Source organism: Rhinoderma darwinii, chromosome 6, assembly GCF_050947455.1.
Source record: "Rhinoderma darwinii isolate aRhiDar2 chromosome 6, aRhiDar2.hap1, whole genome shotgun sequence".
NCBI classification, from domain to species: Eukaryota; Metazoa; Chordata; class Amphibia; order Anura; family Rhinodermatidae; genus Rhinoderma; species Rhinoderma darwinii.
In genome coordinates, this window is record NC_134692.1 from 134,881,834 (window position 1) to 134,904,431 (window position 22,598).

A 22,598-nucleotide genomic window follows, 5' to 3' on the forward strand; every position below is an offset into this window, starting at 1 on the left:
AACCCATCAGCTATTGATGGCCTTTCCTGAGGATAGGCAATCAATTTTTACTGTCTGGAAAACCTCTTTAAGCCTACTAAAAATATAAAAATGCTGTATTTTTCCATACCTGCTGTTCCTGCTGCTGGCGTCCTCCTTGGGGCATTCCTCCCCTCTGGTTCTGCACTTTCTGTTGCTGAGCCAATAACCTCTGTGAAAAGGTAAAAGATATTTAAAAAACAGACCAACTAATTGTTGGTATAAACCTCTGGTGACTCAATTATACCAATGATCTTTGTTCAAACAAAAGGCACCTGAAAGATGGCGAATTGTACACAACTAGTCAGTCATTAAAAGCTTTATAACAACAGTAGCAGCTTCCAATGTACTTCAATACAATCACATGAAAAATACGTTTTGTGGGTGACTTTCAGTCTATAGTCACACAACAGATATGAGTCAATTAAAAATGTGTAATATGTTAAAGGGGTTGTCCAGGTTCGGGGCTGTTTTTTTTATACTGATGACCTATCCACAGGATGGGTCATCAGTATTTGATTGGTGGGGGTCAGACACCTAGACCCTACACTCATCAGCTGTTTTGACTGCCTCCAGGTGCTGGAAGATATGCAGTGGTTGGTGCCGGAAGCAGATGGCTTCATACACTGTATAGTGGCCTATACACTTGTATAGGAGCAGAGCTGCAGTACGACCACTATACTATAATCGGAGCCTTCTGCTTCCGGCAGCGACCACTGCATAGCTTCTGGTGCACGAAGGAAGCTGGGCTGATCAGTGTGGGGTCTGGGTGTTAGACACCCACCAATCATATACTGATGACCCATCCTGTGGATAGGCCATCAGTATAAAGAACAGCCCCCAAACTGGACAACCCCTTTAAGTGCAGAGTGACATAAGTACGGGCACTCAGTAAAGATTAATTTATAACATGACTGTGTATACGGCATTGACACAGTATCCACGTTAACATTCTTAATAACTACAAAGGTGGCCGTCCAAAGAGTTTTCCTATGTCACTTACCTGTAGCTGGGAGATTTGAGAGAGCTGTGAAAGTTGGGTAAGTTGAGAAAGTTGGTTCAACATGGCTACTTGCTGGGGACCAAACAATTGATTCAGGCCCGTATTATTAGGTGGATACTTCAGTAAGGAAGGAGGAACCTATTAAAATAAACATAGTATATACATTTAAAAAATTAAAATAAAAATAAATGATAAACCCCAACATAAGGGCATATAAACTAAGGATTAACAGGAAGCATTCATTGGCGGTCATTGTTTTTAAACAGGTATAAAGTTTCTGCTGCCCCTGAACATACCTGAGGGGGCATAATATTAGGAGGCACTTGCGCACGGAGATTAGACTGAGATGAGTGGATTGCTTGAGGCTGCTGTGCGCCCCGAGCTTGTGCTGAGTTGCCAACGCCATACATATTGGGATTGCCATTCTGTGAAGAGAAAAATAAATGATTAATGATAAAAAAAATTATACAATGCAATTAAAAGCTTCAAGATGCCCTTTGTAAAAACCTATTTTTATTGAGCACCTCCTTTTCCCCTATAACTTGGAAACTGACCAGGGAACAATTTAGCAAGTGCTCATTTTCCCTGAGGAAAGTGAAGCATTAATAAAATCAATGGGCGTCCCTAAAATCCCCCAAAGTGAGAGCTGCTCTTTGCAGCGGTTCTCTGTATTGGATAATAGAGGACTGTCCTGAATGGTGGATCCCCATATAATTACCACAAGTCCTAAAGAAGGCAACCCCTATAAAACCACATAAAACATGCAAGAAGAATAGTTTATGCTAGATTACGGTTAAAGGCTCAATGAACACAACGCGTATCACGTGGGGTTTTGCCGTGCGTATTTGCGTGCGGCAAATCCGCAGCGTAATACAGTACCAGCATAGTCAGATTGCAGGAAATCTCATGTACACGCAGTAGTATTTTTCAGGACGGAAAATGACCTGTGGTGCGGATTTCTAAATCTGCAGCATGTCAATTTATTTTGTGTTTCCGCTTGTAAATTCTATCTTCCTAGTGCAGAAGAAAATCGCACCAAGACCTGCAGCATGAAAACGAGCCGCGTTACGCATCAAAATGTAAAAACCATTAAGAAAACTGCATCGGAAAAAACCGCGCGATCTGGTGTGCGGATTTTACCTGCAAAGTTCTGCGGTTTTGGTGCGGATTTTCCGCAGCAAAATACGCAACGTGTGCATGTAGTATAAGAGTCATTTACATGTTCAAAGGACCCAAAATGTGGCCTAAACCAACATTCAGTCCAGTACGATCACAATATAACAAATCATCAAAATAGCAGACAAATCCATCTCACAGCAAAGTGCATAAAATAAAAAATAATGTCACTACAGTCCCCTGTGAGATTGTTCGATGCTAGGAGGGTTCAGTGATAAGGAGCCCTGGCTGACTCACCTGTCTAACAGAACTGACATTTGGCATGTTCAGCCCTGGGAAAGAACCAAGGGATTGAGTAGGTAGTGCACTATTTATAGGGGGAAGCTTCATGTTCTGATTGGCAATAAATTGCAGATTTTGTGACTCTTCTGCTACAATGCCATCCTGATGAGGGGGTGCAATAGGGAATTGGTATGCAGACCAGGAGAGAAGGATGTAGAGGCAAGACGATTTCAGGATCCCGCAGCAAAAGCACAGAAGAAAGCGGCGTAATGACAGCAAGGAGAGATACAGAAAACAATGGCAGTTAGTGCAAGTTGCAAAGCAAGTACCTCAAAATAAGTAGGGGGGGGGGGGGTGGACGACACAATTACTGCAAGGGCTCAATAAAAAAAATAAATCAATGATTGGGGGGGGGGGGGCGTAGGGATGCATTCTGTAATATGCCCAGAAAGCGAGGCTGGACAAAGGATCACTCCACAATAGGTCTATAAAAAAAGTGGACATAGAGATACTCCATTTTTAACTACAGGTAACCCTGGACCATTTTACGGCCTAAAGGAGGACAGACAAGGGGCCTCTGGACTCCACCCTATGGCTGGGCCAGAATTGGAAAGCTTCACAAGAAATAATTCACACATGAGAATTTTAGAAGTATAGAATAGCATTAGTAAGAGGGTACCGTAGTGTTATATATTAAAGAGGTTTACCATAATTCATATTTATCACCTATCTACAGGATCTGATCAGTGGGCGTCCAACTGCTGGTACCCCCCCATCGATCACAACAGCAGGTGTACTTTACCGTCCCGGTGAGCCCGATATGAATGGAGCGGTACTGCGCATGCACGGCCTCCGCTCCATTTGTTTCTATTGGGCTGCCGAAGATAGTGTTCAGCAGCCCCATATAAATAAATGGAGCAGTGGCCGAGCATTCCCACTACCGCTCCATTCATATGAGGCTCGCAGAAAAGCCCCTCCTCATGATCGATGGGGGTCCCAGCGGTCAGACTCCCACCGATCAGATATATATCACCTATTCTGTGGATAGGGGATAAATATCTATTATGGGAAACCCCCTTTAAGTTCGGAATAGAAGCCTTCAGGCACCTATATACTAGTACAAGTCCAGCAGCTTATGGAGATAGGAAGTCATTGTCTCATACGAATATCAACTATATGTGCACCAACCTTATCGAAGTAAGAATTGTGATCCATGGAAGACTCTTTGGAAAGGTGCCGAGGCCCAGGGCCTTTTCCAATCACCCGGCTGTAATCCCCAACAAGGCTTGATTTATCCAGATCCATCCGCTTGTCCGGTAACAACCCTGAGGACACAAAAGGTATCTAAAATTACACTGAAATATCAAGATCTGTTTTGACAAAGAGCAAGGTAAAAACAGTCTACATAAATAGTACACACCTAGAAAACACCAAGGATGCAAATGCAAAATAGATGTCCTATGTGTATATAAGATAAAAAGATATCTAGGGCCCGACATGCTGCAAATACTTGATTTATACTATAAAGATGGAAATGCTTGTGCCTAAAAGCATAACCGGGTGTGAGGAATCACGAGCCATTAAGTGTTAAGGGAATAACGTAGGTGTATCATATCTTAGATCAGGGCTAGGAAATCTTTTTCTACTTGGGTCATTGGTCGTAGTCCATGTAAAAGTATTCAAAATTACTTTAAAGGGACTCTGTCACCACATTATAAGTGCCCTGTCTCCTATATAAGGAGATCGGCGCTGTAATGTCGGTGACAGTAATGCTTTTTATTTAAAAAAAACGATCTATTTTCACAACGTTAGGAGCGATTTTGGTTTATGCTAATGAGCTTTCTTAATGCCCAAGTGGGCGCACTTTTACTTTCGACCAAGTGGGCGTTGTACAGAGGAGTGCATGACGCTGACCAATCGGCATCATGCACTCCTCTCCATTCATTTACACTGCACTAGCGATATAGTTATATCACTATGTACAGCCTCATACACAAGCCCTAACATTACTACAGTGTCCTGATAATGAATACACATGAAATCCAGCCTGGACGTCATGTGTACTCAGAATCCTGACACTTCTGAATCTTTTGTGAGATACCGGCAAGTGAAACCAAATCTCGTTTAGCTCCGTAATCTCGCGAGATTTCGTTTCCGTTGCTGTAAATCTCACAGAAAAGATTCAGAAGTGTCAGGATTCTGAGTACACATGACGTCCAGGCTGGATTTCATGTGTATTCGTTATCAGGACACTGTAGTAATGTTAGGGCTTGTGTATGAGGCTGCACATAGCGATATATCTATATCGCTAGTGCAGTGTAAATGAATGGAGAGGAGTGCATGATGCTGATTGGTCAGCGTCATGCACTCCTCTGTACAACGCCCACTTGGTCGAAAGTAAAAGTGCGCCCACTTGGGCATTAAGAAAGCTCATTAGCATAAACCAAAATCGCTCCTAACGTTGTGAAAAAATATCGTTTTTTTTAAATAAAAAGCATTACTGTCACCTACATTACAGCGCCGATCTCCTTATATAGGAGACAGGGCACTTATAATGGGGTGACAGAGTCTCTTTAATATATTTGGTCTCTGAACCCAGAACATTAAAAAAAGCACAAATCGGAGTCCGTAAAGGCGCTAAACCAAAGATGGGCGCAACCATAGAAAGGTCTGTGCAGAATATAAATCACTTCTGCCAAAACTGCCTCCCAGCATCTAAGGGGTCCTGATAGATAACACACGTCCATGGCAGGACTTCTCACACTGACAAGCCAGACTAAAACCTGCAAAAATGTCTATCTTTTTCACGCACCTCCAGAAATATCCATTTTATTGCTCTGTGAGGTGTCATCTGGCGACTCTCTCTGCGGGAAAAGAAGTGCAAGTATTAGAATCTAAAATTAGATGGTATAAAATGTAAATCCTGCAAAATTCAGAATATAAAACTTACTGAAAATCCCAATGAATTGAACTGCTTAACAAATGGGGTCATCCAGCTGTCCTCGTGTTTATTCCCGTTTTTCAAGTTTCCCTAAAGAAAATGAAGTTTGTGAATTTTTCATGGTTTATGAGAGATGAGCTGCAATACCAGACACTGCCCATGGACATCAGCAGCGTAGTTTCTGAACAAAAAAAGCAGACTTTGGGGGGGGGGGGGGGGGGGCAGCCACATTCAAGCCTTCATCCTATATTACGTTTGTACATAGAACAGCAGGGAGGGTGAGTGCGAGTAACTATCCTGACATATCCAGGCCTCCAGCAATACAATGATGCTGTCATTAAATCTACCTCCCTCAAATGATATGAGAGGACTCTCCTTATAGAGAATCTCAATAGTCAGGCTATTCTGTCCGCTCTAGTGGCTAGTGTGAGAACTGCAACATGTCAAGACATTTTTTTTTTTAAATATATATAAATCATTAAAAAATAAAACAAAAAAGGTCTGATCGCAACTGAGCACTAAATCGCTATAACATTAAGAAATGAATCTGTAAAAAATGTTAAACCTATCTTACAAAAAAATAATGTTCAGCTCGTGAGGTGACTAGAAAAAGGTGGACGCAAGCGAAGAAAGCCAAGTAAAGCAGTGAGCTAACCTTTGGAGGCATTTTCTTCATATATGGTGGCCAGTTTGTTTCCTGCGAGGAATTGCTGTTCCACATTCCTATTTCCACATCATCTTCATCCCATCCGCCGACACGGCCCCCAGTCCCAGTCATTTCGTCTCCACACCAGCCACCGTCTTGCATAGATTTAGGACCTGAAATTTTAGTAATGAATAAAATAAACTGAGGTTCAGAATTAGCATGCACATAACGAAATGAAGAATTATACTAGCTGCTGGCAAGTAGCTTCATCAAAAACCTGACAGATAATAATGGCGATCAGAGAGACCCCACCCAATCACGCAAGCGCAGAGGGCTTTTTTTTTTTTTGTGTAGATGAATTCAGTAATAAGGCCAAGTTTATGCAATGGAGGAATACAAAATCTGTAAAGTGCTTACCGGGTTTGCCTGGAACTGGTTGACCAATGGGAGTGTGGCTCCAACCAGATGACGCCACATCTGAATTTTGTTCCGCCCAGCCACCACCAGTATTTATGGCTTTTCCCCATGCAGCGGTACCGTTATCCACAGGAGCGGTGGGCTCTGGCCAAGATGTTCCCCAACCTAAAATATAACACAAAATAAGAAACAGTTTCAAAGTCACAGAAAATAGAAGGTGGTTACATATAAACAGGGCGTCTCCATAAAATGCCTACGGGGGCAGAGAGCCACTAAGCAGATGCCAAAACACATTTAACAACTGCACAATGCAATGCTACTTACCAGAGCCGCCGCCTCCACCGCTCTCCTTGTTTGGCACTGCACTCGTGGGGGAGGGCGGATGATGCACTTGGGTTGGATGCTCTGCCCCACTGGTGGCTGTATTAGATGTATTTTTATCCCACATATTCACATTCTTGTATTTGTACTTATTGGGATCTCCCCAGGCCGCAGTTCCATCATCTATTTCCATTTTGCGTCGAATAGACTCTGGAGAAGGCTCTTCCCAACCAGTTGGCTCCTCCTCTTTAGTCGGGGTCGCTGGGGGTCCACCAGACCAGCCGGATGGTTTATTGTTGGCTGATTGGCCACCCCATGACTCGCTCTCTGGCTTCTTCCCCCATTCTGAGGAGTTATTTGATTGCAGGTGATCACTCTCCATTTGAGATGGACCACATTTGGAAGCATCTCCACCTCCTTGGTTCAACTTGGTTGGTTCTACCCATCTTTGGCTTGCATTTGCTTTAGATGGTTCAACCCAACCAGAATTGTTATTGGCATTCCCACTACCCCAGGAGCTGGATCTTTTATCTCCCCATCCAGAGCCAGATTTGTCACTGTCACTGCTAGAACTAGACTTTGTTGCACCCCAATGATTATTTTTGGAATTTTCACCCAAACCATCATTACTGTGCCCACCCCAACCTTGTTTGACCTTTTGTGCATCGTTCCAAGTGGATTTGTCCTCTTTACCATTGCCCCATGATTGATTGCTCTTGACCGTTCCAGTAGTAGCAGCAAATTGATCCCCCCATTCCCCTTGGCTTACTGAGCCTTTGGCATCACCCCACCCTGTAGCAGGCTTTGGATCTCCCCACCCAGATACTGATGAGGTATCGTTGCTATTAGGGTTGGGTTTCTCCACCCATCCCCCTGAGTTAGAAGTCTTTGACACAGAGGCCCCCCAAGCTTCTGTTCCATTGTCAGTCTTTCTGTCGCCCCTGGACGACGCAGCTTTAAAGTCCCAGGCAGTGTTCTGTTTAATAGGAGTCTGTCCCCAGCCAGTGTTGCACAAGACCCGAGGGTCCAGGTCACCTCTATTTACAATACTTTGGAGTAACGTTTGTTGGTCCACTTTCCTTCTGTCGACAGGCTGTAGACCGTCGACCTGCTCACTCTGGCTTCCAGTGCTGTCTACGCTACCTTCACTTTCCCCTGTACCTGTAGTTTTGGCCCACACATTACTTGTCTCATTGCCCCTAGACCCTGTTGGATTTTGTCCTGCATTCTCTTCCTCGGCAGATTTCCAGGTGTTTGATGCTTTTCTGCCAATTTCTGAATTTTCGCCATCGTTGGAATGCTGATTATTAGAAGGTTTGTTCCAATCTCCATTTGATATATTAGTGCCAGTGTTTTGTGCTGGGTTTCCCCATCCTCTGTGATTCCCACCAGAAGTCCCTCCATTTCCACTTCCCCAATGCATATTTTGGGAGTTTACAGTCCCCGACTCCCATGATCCTCCTTTATTCCCATTGATTTTTAAGTTTGGGCCATTGGGCCCGTTCATACCCGGCTGCATTATTGTCGCATTCACAGTGTCATTAGCTTGCCCTTTAGGGACTGAACTTTTATCTCCGGAGTAATTTGAGCCGGAGGTACCCCATGTAGTACCGTATGATCCGCCATTTGTTTCCTCGCCATTGCTAACGTGAGGAATGGAAGTGCCGTTTGTAACTGAAGGGGTGTGAAGTGGAGAATGATTCAGGTTACTCACACTCCAAGCCCCATGCCCTGTAGAATGAGGCAGTTCATTTGTCTGCATTAAACCAGCAGAGTTTGGTAAACTAGAGGTCATAAAGTTAGTAGTGTTATTTGGTCCAGTCATTTCAGTGTTAAGGTTTTGAGGTTGTCCACTATAAGAAGCCTTCCGTGTACCATTGAGTTCACAATCTCCATTCTCCTGAATGTTTCCCCAGGAGCCAGGGTTAGAGCTTCCCATTATTTTAGGGTTAATACTCCGATTGCTAGACACCTGACCTATAGTACTACTTGGAACATTTGTGCCAGAATTATTAGACCCTTTATGGGTATGTCCATTGCTGTCCAACACAGGCCAGGCACCGTGGTTGCCATTCATGTTCAAAGTGCTTGGATTTAGAACTCCGTTCACTGAATTGTTGACGGTGCCCCAAGCGTTAATCTTGTTGTGCCTACTGTCTGATTTGCCATCGGGACCATCTTGGCATGTGCTTATCATGGGTCCATGAGTTACACCCCAAGGCCCATTAATACTTCCATTGCCTGCATTATTGCTGTTGCTGCCGACCAAAAGCTTGCTTTGAGAACTATGCCCAATGCCATTCCTTATGGTATCCATTTCCCCTACGTTGTCTCCAAATGGCACGATGTGGCTGTTTTCCAGCCCACAGATTGTGGTGGATTCAATATCCATACATTCTGACGCTAACTCTGGGCTGCTTCCTGTGATAGATGGCCACGCTTCTTTGTCTGTGCCGTCTACAATAACCTTATCCCAATTTGTGCCTGAATCACCGTTGGAAGAGACTGATCCCCAATGTGAACTTTCATAGTGAGATCCTAGACTACCGTGATTGATATCTGAGGAAACAGAAGCAGAAACCACGTACATCAGTATAGTCACCATAAATACATTTTTCATTGGCTTTGATCCATTTCTATAATTGATCACATGACACACAATATTCCCAGTTTCTGTGATGCATTAATGTTGACCTACGGCTATTCTAAAACCAAACTGGATCTTGGCACAATTTACAAAATAGAAAAGAGCACGGGTTATCACGTCAAAATTGCTACTGAAACCAAAGCATATGCAACGGGGATCGTGTAATGATGCCCTGATAGGATTACTGTGGCACCTGTCCAATTGGGTAGTGCTTTTCGTACGAGATTGACAACCATTGATGTTACTCAACGACTTCAGCTGTTTAGCACAAAGCATGTCGGTCCATTACGGTTACACAAGAGATGCTCGTTATTTAGATACATTATTCCTGGTCTTCTACTTGTATTGCATATAAAATAGATTAAAAAGGGTGAAAACAAAAAGTAGAATAAATGGGAGACATCAATACCGCGTTTACTGGAAGATGATGTGTCTTATTTATGCCTAGTACAGGGCTTGAAGGGGCGGTGCATGACAACCATAAGGGAGAGAATTCCGTTGTCATCCCGGGACATGCAGCAAGCAGAGCAGAGTTTTTCAGCTTTGTCCGGAGGGCTTTAACCCCGCAGTGCATTACTCTGTAGTATTGGAAACAACCAGTGACAACCAGTATGAGGACCCTGCCAAACACCCCCTCATAGGGTTGATGAGTATAACTGGGGAGAGATACCCAGGTTACTGTATTCACACTTTATTTTTTTTAAGTGCAGGTTTTATTATTAAAAGGGGTTTTCCCCACAAACATGTACCCCCTTTATCTACAGGATGGGGTATACATGTGCTCCACACCAGAACTCCATTTCAATGGAGCTGCCGGAGACAGGGGTTCTGAAGGTCCCATAGAAATAAATGGCGCTCCGGCCGAGCGTGCGCACAGGCGCTACGTTCTCTTGGATCACTTCGAAGGACTTTGTCCCCCATTCTTCTCAATGCTGCGGGTCCCAGCGGTCAGACCCCCAGCAATCACACATATATCCCATATCTTGTGGATGGGGGATACATGTGCTTTGTGGGAAAGGTACAGTCCAAAGCATTGGATGGAAAGCAAGCAAAACGAGGGTGAGCCACACTTATATTAACAAAAGATTGTGCTGAAAAGCTTTTTACATCTGCACTCAGGCCACGGATGGAAGAACATGGCGGTCCACAGAACGAACAAAGATTTCAAACAAAATACAAAGAGGACTAATGCTACCAAAGTATTAAATGAAAGCCATAGAAATCATAGCCCAAAATAAAGGATTTGACTGCCTATCTGCGCTCTCTAAATCTATAAGAGGAGGGAGGGGGGATGGGAGAGGAGGGGGAAGGGAGCGAGACGATTTCTCTGGAACAATCCGGAATGCGTACCTAGAAAAACATCCAAAAAGCTCCTAGCAACAGGTCTTAAACTGCAGTCGCCAGCTATTCATGTAACAAAACACAGATTCCAGCCGCACTAAATCATTGAGTAAAAATAAACCCGTATTGTAAACAGCAGCGGTGACGCAGGACGGAGAAGAGGGGAAGCGAGACGGCGGGCAGATTCATCCACAACTCCAGATCTCTGCTCTCCAAACTTCGAAGAAAGAAAACGAAGAAGAGGATGGCGCTAAATAAAAAACACACCATTGAAATAAGCTAGTGTTGTATAAAGGAAGCCATGAGATTTTAACCCTTTCCTTACGTATCAAACAACGACCGTCTGTTACAACAAGTTCTCCTTTTGGTTATTTTTTTAAAAAAAATTTTATGAGTCTTCCTACACTTTTCATCTGATCTTCAAAGAGATCCACAATTCTCCTCTCCAATGTTTTTCAAGCCTTTTTGCAATCGAAACGGCAGAATAAAAGGTCAGCCTGAAATGGCTGATAGAGGGGAACAATAGCTGTCACTCCAATGCACAGCACGCAGGATTACCAAGAATAATTTTACTCCTGTGGGACACAGGTCTGATGTGCTATGCAGTGGATTTGCCTGCAGTGTAGGTTTGATATTCACTAATGTGTCTACAGCAATAAGGAATCACTTTGCGCATACTGTAGACCGTCAAAACACAATTTATTAGAATGATGGGTTAAATCTCTCCTATGGGCTCATGCACACGTCTATTACAGCTCCATACAACCTGCGAGTTGTAATCCTGCACCTGTGTCAGTCTATGGGGCTGTACTGTACACCTCCATATGCCTCCGATGTCAGAGAAATGGTTTTTTCTGTGTGATTCATTTGGGATCCAACAGAAAAAATAAATTATGCCATTGTGCATTCATTGGATGCTGTATTGCAGAGCTATTCTCCCTCAGAGCAGAATCTCTCTGTAATATGGTCTGGGAGCTCTATACAGCAGCTCTGCCATGTGCTAAACTACTTCACGTATTTTCTACGCCGCTGTTCTTTGCCGTCTATTGTAAAATGCGTGGCTATGAGCACTGACCGTCCATATTGGTGACCCAATGTCTTATCACAAGCTATTTTTATTAGTGTCTGGTATTAAAGTCAATGAGCTGAAATACTAGACGCAGCCCATGGATAAGACGGTTGATGGAAGAGGCGGCTTTTTTTTTTTTCTTCATACTCTAAGACCCAGTAGACTGGTCGGCCTGCAGAACTGAAGACAAGACGTGTCAACATCTTCGGTGTCTTTAGGCGCTACTTAGGAAACGGACTGAGTAAGAAACCAACAAACCGCTCAAGAGGAAATGCCTAGCCACAAAATGAAGGTATCCATAAATGAAAAATATATGCACAACTCATAAACCCGGCTTGTACAAACAGGCCTGACTTCTGATAACCACAGTCACAGTTTCCTCAGAAACATGCACACACAGAGCCCAGAAACGGTCCCGGAAACTTTAACAAACCCAATGCCGAGTCTTGTTGTCAAGACGCTGCAAACAAGAAACATGCAAAGAAATGATAAAGATACTGTTAGGCTGGGTTTACACGACCATGTTACGTCCGTAATGAACGGAACGTATTTCGGCCGGAAGACCCGGACCGAACACAGTGCAGGGAGCCTGGCTCCTAGCATCATACTTATGTACGATGCTAGGAGTCCCTGCCGGACACCTGTCCCGTACTGTAATCATGTTTTCAGTACGGGACAGTAGTTCCACGGAGAGGCAGGGACTCCTAGCATTGTACATAACTATGATGCTAGGAGCCCGGCTCCCTGCACTGTTTTCGGTCCGGGACTTGCGGCCGAAATACGTTCCGTTCATTACGGACGTAACATGGTCGTGTGTACCCAGCCTTATGTTGTAATTTTTATCTATTAAAGCAACACTCCGGTCCCAGGACAAAATTATAAATAGGACGGGGTATATGGAGTAATATTAGCTGGGGCCCTCCAGTTGTGCCCCTCTGCTGTGGCTCCACCGCTTTGGTGTCCTCTCTGTGCTGCTCAAATATGGCCGCAGCGGTACACAGACTGTCTTAGACACACCCACTGTTCTCTGGATTGGCCAGAGCTGCTCACGTTAGCAGCTCTGGCCAATCTGAAATCAGTGGGAGTGTCTAAAACACAGTCTGTGTAGCGCTGTGGCCATTTTGGGCCGACGCAGAGGGGATCCCAAAGCGGCGGAGCTACGGAAGGGGGGCATCGGGTAATATTACTCCATATACCCGGTCATATTTAAAATGTTGTCGCGGGACCGGAGGGTCGCTTTAAAGGGAACAGCTCGATGACTTTGTGCTGCCCTCACTGGAGGTCACAGAACAGATAATCCCAAGATGAAATTCTACATTTTGAGTGAAATCATCTAAAGTAAAATCAGACACCAAGACAGACCCTGTTTTCAGATGCCATATAACCATGGACCATTGGGTGCAATGGCTCAAATGGCAAATAAGAAAGTTGGAATAAAGCGAGCTACATTTGCAATAAGTACATGTACTAGTCTTGTATAATCAGTAGCAAAGGATTTTTTTAGAAGAAATTTCCAAGAAAGCCTAGAACCAAGAAGGCACTCTGGCACCGAGAGGTTTTGTAAGAGAAACAGATAGCCACTGAATTTAAACGGATGCTGTAATGCTCCATTCCCCCTGTGGTGGTGCTACAGAAAAAACAAACACTTGCAGCTGAGTTCCCCTGCCGATCACTAGGGGTTCGGTCAGCAGGAAACGGATATGTGATCAGGTTATCAACGAGGGACCCTTCTGGTGAACAGGTATTGGCCAAAGCCCTTTAAAACCAGCATTAATACGTTAGCACTAGTTGTGCTCACCTCATTTACAGCAAGATATAAAAAAAAGGATTCTGCATTTCATTTACAAAAGCTACACCTGAATCACAATTTGCAAACCCAATGCTATTTGTAAAATGCGTACAGAAACATGCAAGCAATTTACAAGCCACAGGTAGCGGGGAGGCTGCTAGCACACAGGGCACACTGACGGCAAAAAAACAAGCAGCGATTCAACCACAAGCAAGCGGCGCACAAAAATTACTATAAAAAAATAAAAATAAAAAAACAGGCTTGAAAAATAAAAAAAAATTCACCTAGCTGATTAGGGGAGTGGCTGACCAAATCCCGAATGGGAGGCATGCCTATGGGAAAGCAAGAAATTAAAACAAAACATTATTTCTTTATCCAATCTGTGGAAGTGATACAACTACTATCACCTAATGAGAGACAGGGAGCTCTGTATTACATTACAGCGGAGGCGGCAGTGGCCTATACCATTACCAGGTCACTTACAAAACATGACAATCAGCAGCAAATACATGTATTGTTTTGCCGGGAAGTGGACGGTGCGTTATGCGCAAAATAAAACATAAGCCACGTTACTATTTCTGTATGAACCATGGTCACTGTATGGCCACTTACCTGACCAAGTCTTGGTACTAATGAATCTTTATGGTAATGTTTGAATGGGGCCAGTCTACGGCACAATCTACACATCCTCGGCAGGGGGGGGGGGGGGGGGGAGCGAAACCCTCTGCTTTTTACCATGGATGTGGCACACCAAAAAAAAAAAAAAAAAACGACGTGTATGTGAATTTGCCAATGGCAATCTGACCGGTTGAACGTAGCCTTAGGGTTCTTTTACAAAAACGAGCGCCGATCGAGACAGCTTGTTGATCAACGCACCTTTGCTTCTTTCACAAGGAGCCATGCTTGGTTATGTATGGGGGCGAGCGATTAGGCTGGGTTCACACACCCTATTTAATTCGGGCGTTTTAACCTCGAATTACGTCCGAAACTATGGCTCCAATGCGTCGGCAAACATCTGCCCATTCATTTGAATGGGTTTTACTATTTTCTGTGCCGACGGTCAAAAAAAGACGCCCGCGTCAAAGAAGTGCCTGTCACTTCTTGAGACGTAATTGTAGCCGTCTTCCATTGACTCCATAGAAAAACAGCTCCAATTACGTCCGTAATGGATGCAGCGAAAAGCACCTGCACATGCCATTACGTCTGAAATTCCAGAGTTGTTTTCTCCTGAAAACAGCTCCGTAATTTCAGCCGTAACGGAGGCTACCGTGTGAACATACCCTTACTCTGATCGCTCGTCCCTACATATTTCCATAAAGTCGAGCGTTGGTAGTCAAGTCGATTAGTAGTCAAGTTGGTACATTATGGCTTCATTAAAGGAGTTTTTCCACCAGGAACATTTTTTGACATATCTACAGGATATATCATAAATGTTCGATAGATGCGGTTCCCACCTCTGGGACTCGCACCTATCTCTAGAACGGGGTCCCCTAAACCCTGTTCTATCTTCTTCTGCTCTCGCTGCCTCCCGGTCACTTCCTGACTATGGTCTGGAGTTATGGAAACAGCGTAACTGAGCTACGCTGTTTCTGTAACTATTTAGTTCTATGGGTCTTACGGAGACCGCGTAGCTCACGCTGTTTCTTTCCTTATGGTCGTAATTCACCGGCTTCTGCCGCAATACAGAGCAGCAAAACGGGGTTTAGGGGGTCCCATTCTAGAGATAGTTGGGTGTCCCAGAGGTGGGACCTGCATCAGACATATCCTGTGGATATGTCATAAACGTCCCTGGTGGGAAAACCCCTTAAAGTAAACGTAGAACCATTTATTCTACAAAGAACAAGTTTCTGGTATACTTTCTTATTCAGTTCCCAAACGTTTTCAAAATATCCGTCAATCAATAGGAATCTTCATTGTTTACCTGTTCTGTCCTGGTTATGTGATGGACATACAGGCTCTTTACAGGACACAGCAACGAACTGTGCACCTGTGTGTCCATCACATGACCAGAACTGATCTTTATATAAACAATGAAGGTCGCTTTTGAATGACACCAAGAGGAGCTCTGGAAAACAGGAGAATATGATACAGAATGTATATTGGAAAATTGAATAAACTTTCATTATACAAAGAGCTTTTATTTGCAGAAACCCCTTTAACGACTTACAATCACGATGAGATGGGGAGGCAGTTTGCCAAAATGTGACAATCACAAGTCCGGCACATATCCTATCCCTTAGAGGCTGGAAAAATAAATTATCCCTGTATGAATTTAATATCCTACCCTCTATTACTTGCTTTAATGAATTTAGGGAAAAAAAATTTTTTAAAGAACGTGACGGCTCCGAAAAAAGAAACCAAACTACTCTCATGATTACAAGCTTCTGTAATATATGTAACGACCACTAACTGCACACCCACCGGAGAAAACGAGGCATTTTCTTAAACCGCTGGTATCCAATCTTATCCGCCGAGATAAAAAGCATTTCCAGGAGATGAGATGCCGTTTATTTCAGCTTCCGGGCACTACACAGATTACATGCCAAACTTGAAGCCTATATATTATTTAAATGTTCATTTAAGCTGCAACAAGCTCCCCTATGATGCCGGAATCTTGTACATCAGAGCAATGTTATATCTTATGGAAGAGGAGTCTCACCGGCTGATCGAACCTTCTGCCCACACTCTGAAGACCCTTGTAAAGAAAACCAGGCAACTACTTTGAGGTTGCCAGCAAGATGCGGAAGGCTTAAACCGATATCAAACATTGTCCTATTGGTATTGAAACTGCAAGAGATTGCCAAAATATATATTTATTTTTTTTGATTTTTGCAATGGGCACAAGTTTTCTTGTGGCTATGATAAAAAGTTGCATTACTGTAAACAGGCGGCGACTCCGTGTGGCCATGAAGCCCTAACCTTAGTATTTATCTTTCTGAATATTATGGCAGAAGCCTTATGTACCAAAGCGGTCTCAGATATCAAAAAGAAACTAAGAAATGGTCAAACAGCATTTAGAAACCTCCTTGAGGCCCAATTAGAATTCATGTTCCATTTCTACAAGCCGCTATGCACATTTATTTTTTTATTTATGGTTCTAGATAGAAGAACTTAATCCGGACTTGCCAGAGGCCCCTGCAAGATCAGGTGTTTAGTCTGCATCACTTAGAAAATACAGATTCTTCTTGGAGATCTTATTAAACTGATGACCTGACCACAGGATAGGTCATCAGTATATGATCGGTGGGGATCGACCATCTGGACCCCACACCAATGAGCCGCTACGGAAGTTTTGCAAGGGTCGGTGCCGGAGGCAGAAGGCTCCGTACACTGTATAGCGGCCGTTCTGCAGCTCTGCTTTTTTTCAAGTGAAGTCGAAACAGCTGATCAGTGTGGGGTCCGGGTGTCGGACCCCCACCAATCACATGCTGATGCCCTAGCCACAGGATAGGTTAACAGTATAAAAGAAAAACAGACCAAAAACCGGGTACTAAGCATCCAGTCGCTGCAGCACTTCTCAGCAATATTTTCAGCACTGGGTTTATCTACAAAGACCGGAACACAACCCCCTCCGGAAGTGAAAAACCCCTGGGATAAAAGGGGGTAGCATCTAATCACAGTACAATTGGTACTGCTTTACATAGTGTGAGGTGCACGTATTGCTTAAAGGAACAGTGTCACCACAATTTTTTTTTTTCATATGTTAAAGATGTTAGTGCTTTATTAAAAACGTTTGGATTAATTTGTGTGTTTGTGTGTTACTTTTTCTTATTTTTACACTTTTTCTTCCCTATGGGGGCTGCCATTTTTTTTTCCATTTCTGTATGTGTCGATTAACGACATATACAGACATGGAATACGGCAGCTCCAGTCCCATAGGGACTGCGAACAGGGCCCGTTCCATCCACTAACATGTACGCCGCTGTGTGGGAACGGCGCATGCGCCGCTCCCACACAGTTCAATTTGAAATGCGCGCCGTCCGGCGCCATTTTCCTGTGGACCGGAAGTTGCGGCCGGACAGTAAGATTACTACTTCCGGTCGCGGCTTCCGGACTTGTGCACATGGAGCAGCAGCAGCAGACGGAGCGGATGGACCGGCGGCGACTGGAGCAGGTAAGGGATTTCTATGTATGTTTGTGTTTCAGTGTGTTTACTACTGTATGTAAACCTTCTACACTGTGTGTTAGCTCAAAAAATGGCGACACACAGTGTAGGAGGTTAGACCGTTCAAACCCCTCGTTTCTCCCGGCACTAGCCAGGATAAATGAGGGGGGGATGCTGAGAGCTCACTAGAGCGAGGGCTTTTTACCCAATTTTGCAGCATAAAGCAATGTGGTTGCTTTACCACATGCAATGCTGCAATTTTGGGAATGGCTCCATCTAGTGACCAGCAATGGGAAATATTATAAATTGGATTCTAATTTATAATATTTCCTGACTCGTGAAAAAAAAAATAAAAAATTAGAACAATGTCTAATCACCTACACACTAATTGTTTAACTAAAAAATAAATAAAAAAATTGTTACATTGACCCTTGCACTAAACCAAATAAAGAAGAGGCCCATGGTGAAGTACCCGATCATGTGTCAGTGAGATCAATGATTGATACAGGATACACAAAAATGATGCCAATGCTGTTTACTTGTAAACCCGACTAAACAGGTATGCCATTTTTATGGAAGGAGATGAGCAGCTGTCACACATCTGATGCCGCTAATTTTATATGAAAAAATAGTAACGTTTAAATGTCCTATTACACCTGGCAATATGGGCCATGAAAATGAGCGCCAATCAAGAAGCTCGTTGATCGGTGGTCATTTGCTCCTTTCACAAGGAGCAATGATTATGTATGGGGATGAGCGATCGTTAGTCCCCATACACTTCCATCATGTTGGCAGCACATCGTTGTTTACACTGGGAGATGTGCTGCAGACAACGATAATATTTATTGCTGTGTAAACGATATGATCAGCTGATGAATGAGCGTCTGCTAGTTCATTGGCTGAGAGGTGCCCTTGTTTACACAGGAAATGATCATATGAACGCTCGTTTGCTTGATCACTGGCCTGTGTAAAAGGACCTTAAGATTTTCCCCATAGAGACACAGCAGCTCCAAATGGACCCAAAAATGACAATCTAAAGGTTTACATTGCTAACCAAATGGTGTGAATATCCAGGCAGGGAGGATCCAGATGTTTAAAGAGACTCTGTCACCACATTATAAGTGCCCTATCTCCTACATAATATGATCGGCGCTGTAATATAGGTGACAGCAGTGTTATTTATTTAGAAAAACGATCATTTTTTATGGAGTTATGACCTATATTAGCTTTATGCTAATGAGTTTCTTAATGCCCAACTGGGTGTCTTACTTTTTGACCAAGTTGGCATTGTGGAGTGAAGTGTATGACGCTGTCCAATCAGTGACCAATCAGTGTCATACACTTCTCTCCATTCATTTATTTTGCACATAGTGATCCTGCGTTGTTCACTATGTGCAGCCACATACACACACACATTAACGTTACTACAGTGTCCTGACAATGAATAGACATGACCTCCAGCCAGGACGGGATGTCTATTCAGAATCTTGACACTTCGCGAACGTTCGTGGTTGATTTACAGCACAGCAGGCGTAGTTTCCCGAGACTACGCTGTAAACTGTCATTTACAGCGAGACTACGCCTGCTGTGCTGTAAATCAACCACAAACGTTAGCGAAGTGTCAGGATTCTGAATACACATCCCGTTGTGGCTGGAGGTAATGTATATTCATTGTCAGGAAACTTGAGTAACGTTAATGTGTGCGTATGAGGCTGCACATAGTGATTTAGCTAGATCACTATGTGTAGAATAAATGAATGGAGAGAAGTGTATGACGCTGATTGGTCACTAATTGGTCAGCGTCATACACTCCACAACGCCCACTTGGTCAAAAGTAAAACACGCCCAGTTAGGCATTAAGAAACTAATTAGCATAAAGCTAAAATAGGTCATAACTCCGTAAAAAATGAGTTTTTCTAAATAAAAAACACTGCTGCAATCTACATTACAGCGTCGATCACATTATGTAGAAGATAGGGCACTTATAATGTGGTGACAGAGCCTCTTTAAGAGAGCAACCAAAAAACGACTTCTCTCTGAAATCATTATGTTAAAGGGGGAATTCCTGAAGAATCTTGCAAAATTGCATAAGGCTACTGCCAAGAATATAAAAATGACTTGGGTCTCAGGTAAAGGACTACAATATACAGTGAACTCCTATTGTACTGGACATTTTCCTTTTCTAATAGCACATCGAAATCCACAACACATCTTCCTATTCACACTGATGTACATGTAAAGTCAACAAACAAGAGCACTTTAGGCTCACAGGCTCGGTCATGTGATGCGTTACCTGGCTGGTTTTCAGGCGATGTGCGCTTCTGACACACTACAGTGCTGCTTTCTGATTCTTGGTTTAATACTTTAGTGGCTAAACCCAGACTGGCTGCTATGCCAGGAATCTGATGCCCACGCTTCACAAGAGGTTTCTGTTCCTGGTGTCGGAATCGCGGTGGTACTTCACGGGGAGGATAACGAGACGCCAGTTGCTGCTGTGGACTGAGTGCTGTGGGCCGCTTGGCATTATTATTCTGAATGCTGGTTACGGTGGAAATGCCACTGTTCCCGTTGACAGGCTGAGGCTGGCTTAGTATTTGTTCTGGCACTGCATGGAAAACAGATGAGGAAGGGTAAACAATTAGTGATCACACTGTACAATTATAACACTGTTAGGCATACAACTGTTTGGCTTGTTTATCGCATCAAAAATGTTAAACCTGTGGGGCCATACCCATTATTTGGCTGCATTCCCATGAATATTGCTCCTCTAGAATAAATAGCGGCGCGCACCGTCGAGCCGGCTTCTGGTTACACGGGACGTGGCTTTGGATTTAAAACAAGATGCTCAATTTCAAAGCACTACATCCACTTTACCGCCATCACGTAACATTTAGTCATTATATGGTCATCAGTTCTGACCGGTACGAGCATGTAAATAAATGGACGATAGTTCAGCACTCATCTCAAACTCAAACGAATTCCAGGGAATACTGCAGCAAAAAAAAGCGCGTCTGAATACAGCATGGGTGTAAACAAGCATACCGAGAGAAAAAGCCACAGACAGAAAACAAAGAGAGCGCCACACAATTATAAGCTGGAGGAGGGCCCGCAGGGCACGGCTACCCAGGATTCTGCGAGCTGAGAACCTATAGCTTCTCTCTACAGCTGATCAGACTCTCACTGGTCACCTCTGTGACAATTTCACAGCCGAGTGAGATCTAAAAAATGAAGTGTCCGGAAGGACATTACACTGACAGTCCATCAATAAGCCAGACGAACAAAACAAAAAGTGCAATTGACACTAAAATATTCAGTCTGGTATGTCAAATCCGATGCCTACCTTTATATATTTTAAGTTTTGGAGCCTACGAGTACATGGTATAATCAGAGTTGAACTGCACAAATAAGATTTCTCAAAGCACGCGAATTACGTGGTCTTATAGGCCAACACTGAAAGCACATTAATAGGACCGATTTAAAAAAAACAAAAAAAAAAAAAACCGTAAATTTGTGTCCATGCAATGCAGCCCCCACCTCCAAATACAGAACGGCCCAATACGAGGCATGGATAAACCGTTGCTTTGCAAATTTTTTTTATAATATACCCTTACATTGTTTACAAAAACTGCTTTAAAAAAAAAAAAAAAAGGAGCCGTCCAAGTTCATGCTGTGCAATACAACTCACAATTTATACCTAATGAACATATACCACAAACAAACCAACGTCATCCATGCCATGTTATATACCAGGCCTTTTGGCAGTGTGAGAGGAAACACTTTTTAGCTGCCATGACATATTCCAATATTCCTTCAGACAAACCAAACCGGACCCAAACCAAGACTGCCGAGAAAATTTACTATTGGGGGTTACATACATCATACAGCGGCTGCTTGTGTCTAGATAACTGGTTGCTATATGCTGACAACTGCTCATAACATGATTATTTTTATCTCTTTAAGGTCAAGTCAACGCCCAATAAATTTGGCAATATCAAAGTCCCCTGCTGTGTTAAAAAAATAATCAAGAAACCAAGTGTGACAAGTCCAACGTTGTACGTATATATAGAGCCACCATGTCATTGAATTAAGGATAGGGTGAATTGAACGCAGATTCAATGATGTGCAAGCCATTATGAAACTACAACTCCCAGCATGCCCTGACAGCAACGGGCTGAGGTTCCGATCTTATGATCGGCAAGCTGTGGCTCTTCAGCCGTCAGGGCATGCTGATAGTTGTAGTTTCACAACGGCTGAAAAGCCACAGCTTGCAGATCACTGCTGTACGGGGGCTGTAGGTAAACACCAAACTTTGTAAAGGCACTGAACTACTTGCAGCTAATTCAAGCCATACCGTAGAGTTTCCATATCCAGCCAATTATGAGTCACTGGACAGGCATGTACACAGCAAAAACTTATCTGAAGAAATAGTCCAGCATCACTCCCTGCTGTTAGGACTGGTGTACAATCTCCAGGAGCCATTTATCTGCATGTAAAACCTCATCACCCTGCAAAAACAAACACCCTAAAGCTCCACCATTCAACGTGGGGACATAAATCTACGACACAAGCAAAATCTAGCCGTTCCGTCTGTCGAAAAGCAGGCAAATCCCTTCACAACAGCACAAGCACAGCAAACAAGCTGCTCCCTGCGGAGTTTCCTATGTTACTGGGATATGCCATGCCAGCTAGGCTTTACCTTATGCAAATGAGAGAGAACAGTAAGACATTGGCAGCAGGACTGGCATTACGCAGCATTGCACAAAGAATAAATTACAACTTTACGGTTCCATAGGACGAGGCTGCCAATTACACCCTTATTATAATTACGCCTATAGACATGAGCACAGCGCCGGCAGCACCCGCCCACGATGCACATCGCTCGCAGCGTCTGCCTTGCCTCATT

The 22,598-nt window shown here is 43.6% G+C and overlaps 1 protein-coding gene across 3 annotated transcripts in view; it reads right to left on the reverse strand.

Annotated features, from left to right (window-relative positions):
- Nucleotides 1-22,598, reverse strand: part of TNRC6A (trinucleotide repeat containing adaptor 6A) — a 61,713-nt gene that overhangs the window by 9,442 nt on the left and 29,673 nt on the right. The window contains exons 5-16 of one of the 3 annotated variants that reach the window (XM_075830505.1): nucleotides 19,989-20,300; nucleotides 13,875-13,922; nucleotides 6,748-9,303; nucleotides 6,424-6,588; nucleotides 6,016-6,179; nucleotides 5,370-5,450; nucleotides 5,232-5,283; nucleotides 3,608-3,744; nucleotides 2,435-2,581; nucleotides 1,318-1,446; nucleotides 1,022-1,159; nucleotides 110-190 (exon numbers count right to left, since the gene is read on the reverse strand). In XM_075830505.1, the coding sequence (XP_075686620.1) occupies nucleotides 110-190; nucleotides 1,022-1,159; nucleotides 1,318-1,446; nucleotides 2,435-2,581; nucleotides 3,608-3,744; nucleotides 5,232-5,283; nucleotides 5,370-5,450; nucleotides 6,016-6,179; nucleotides 6,424-6,588; nucleotides 6,748-9,303; nucleotides 13,875-13,922; nucleotides 19,989-20,300 (4,010 nt within the window). The remainder of the gene's footprint in view (nucleotides 1-109; nucleotides 191-1,021; nucleotides 1,160-1,317; nucleotides 1,447-2,434; nucleotides 2,582-3,607; nucleotides 3,745-5,231; nucleotides 5,284-5,369; nucleotides 5,451-6,015; nucleotides 6,180-6,423; nucleotides 6,589-6,747; nucleotides 9,304-13,874; nucleotides 13,923-19,988; nucleotides 20,301-22,598) is intronic. The other 2 variants (XM_075830506.1, XM_075830507.1) reach the window with 2 other exon arrangements.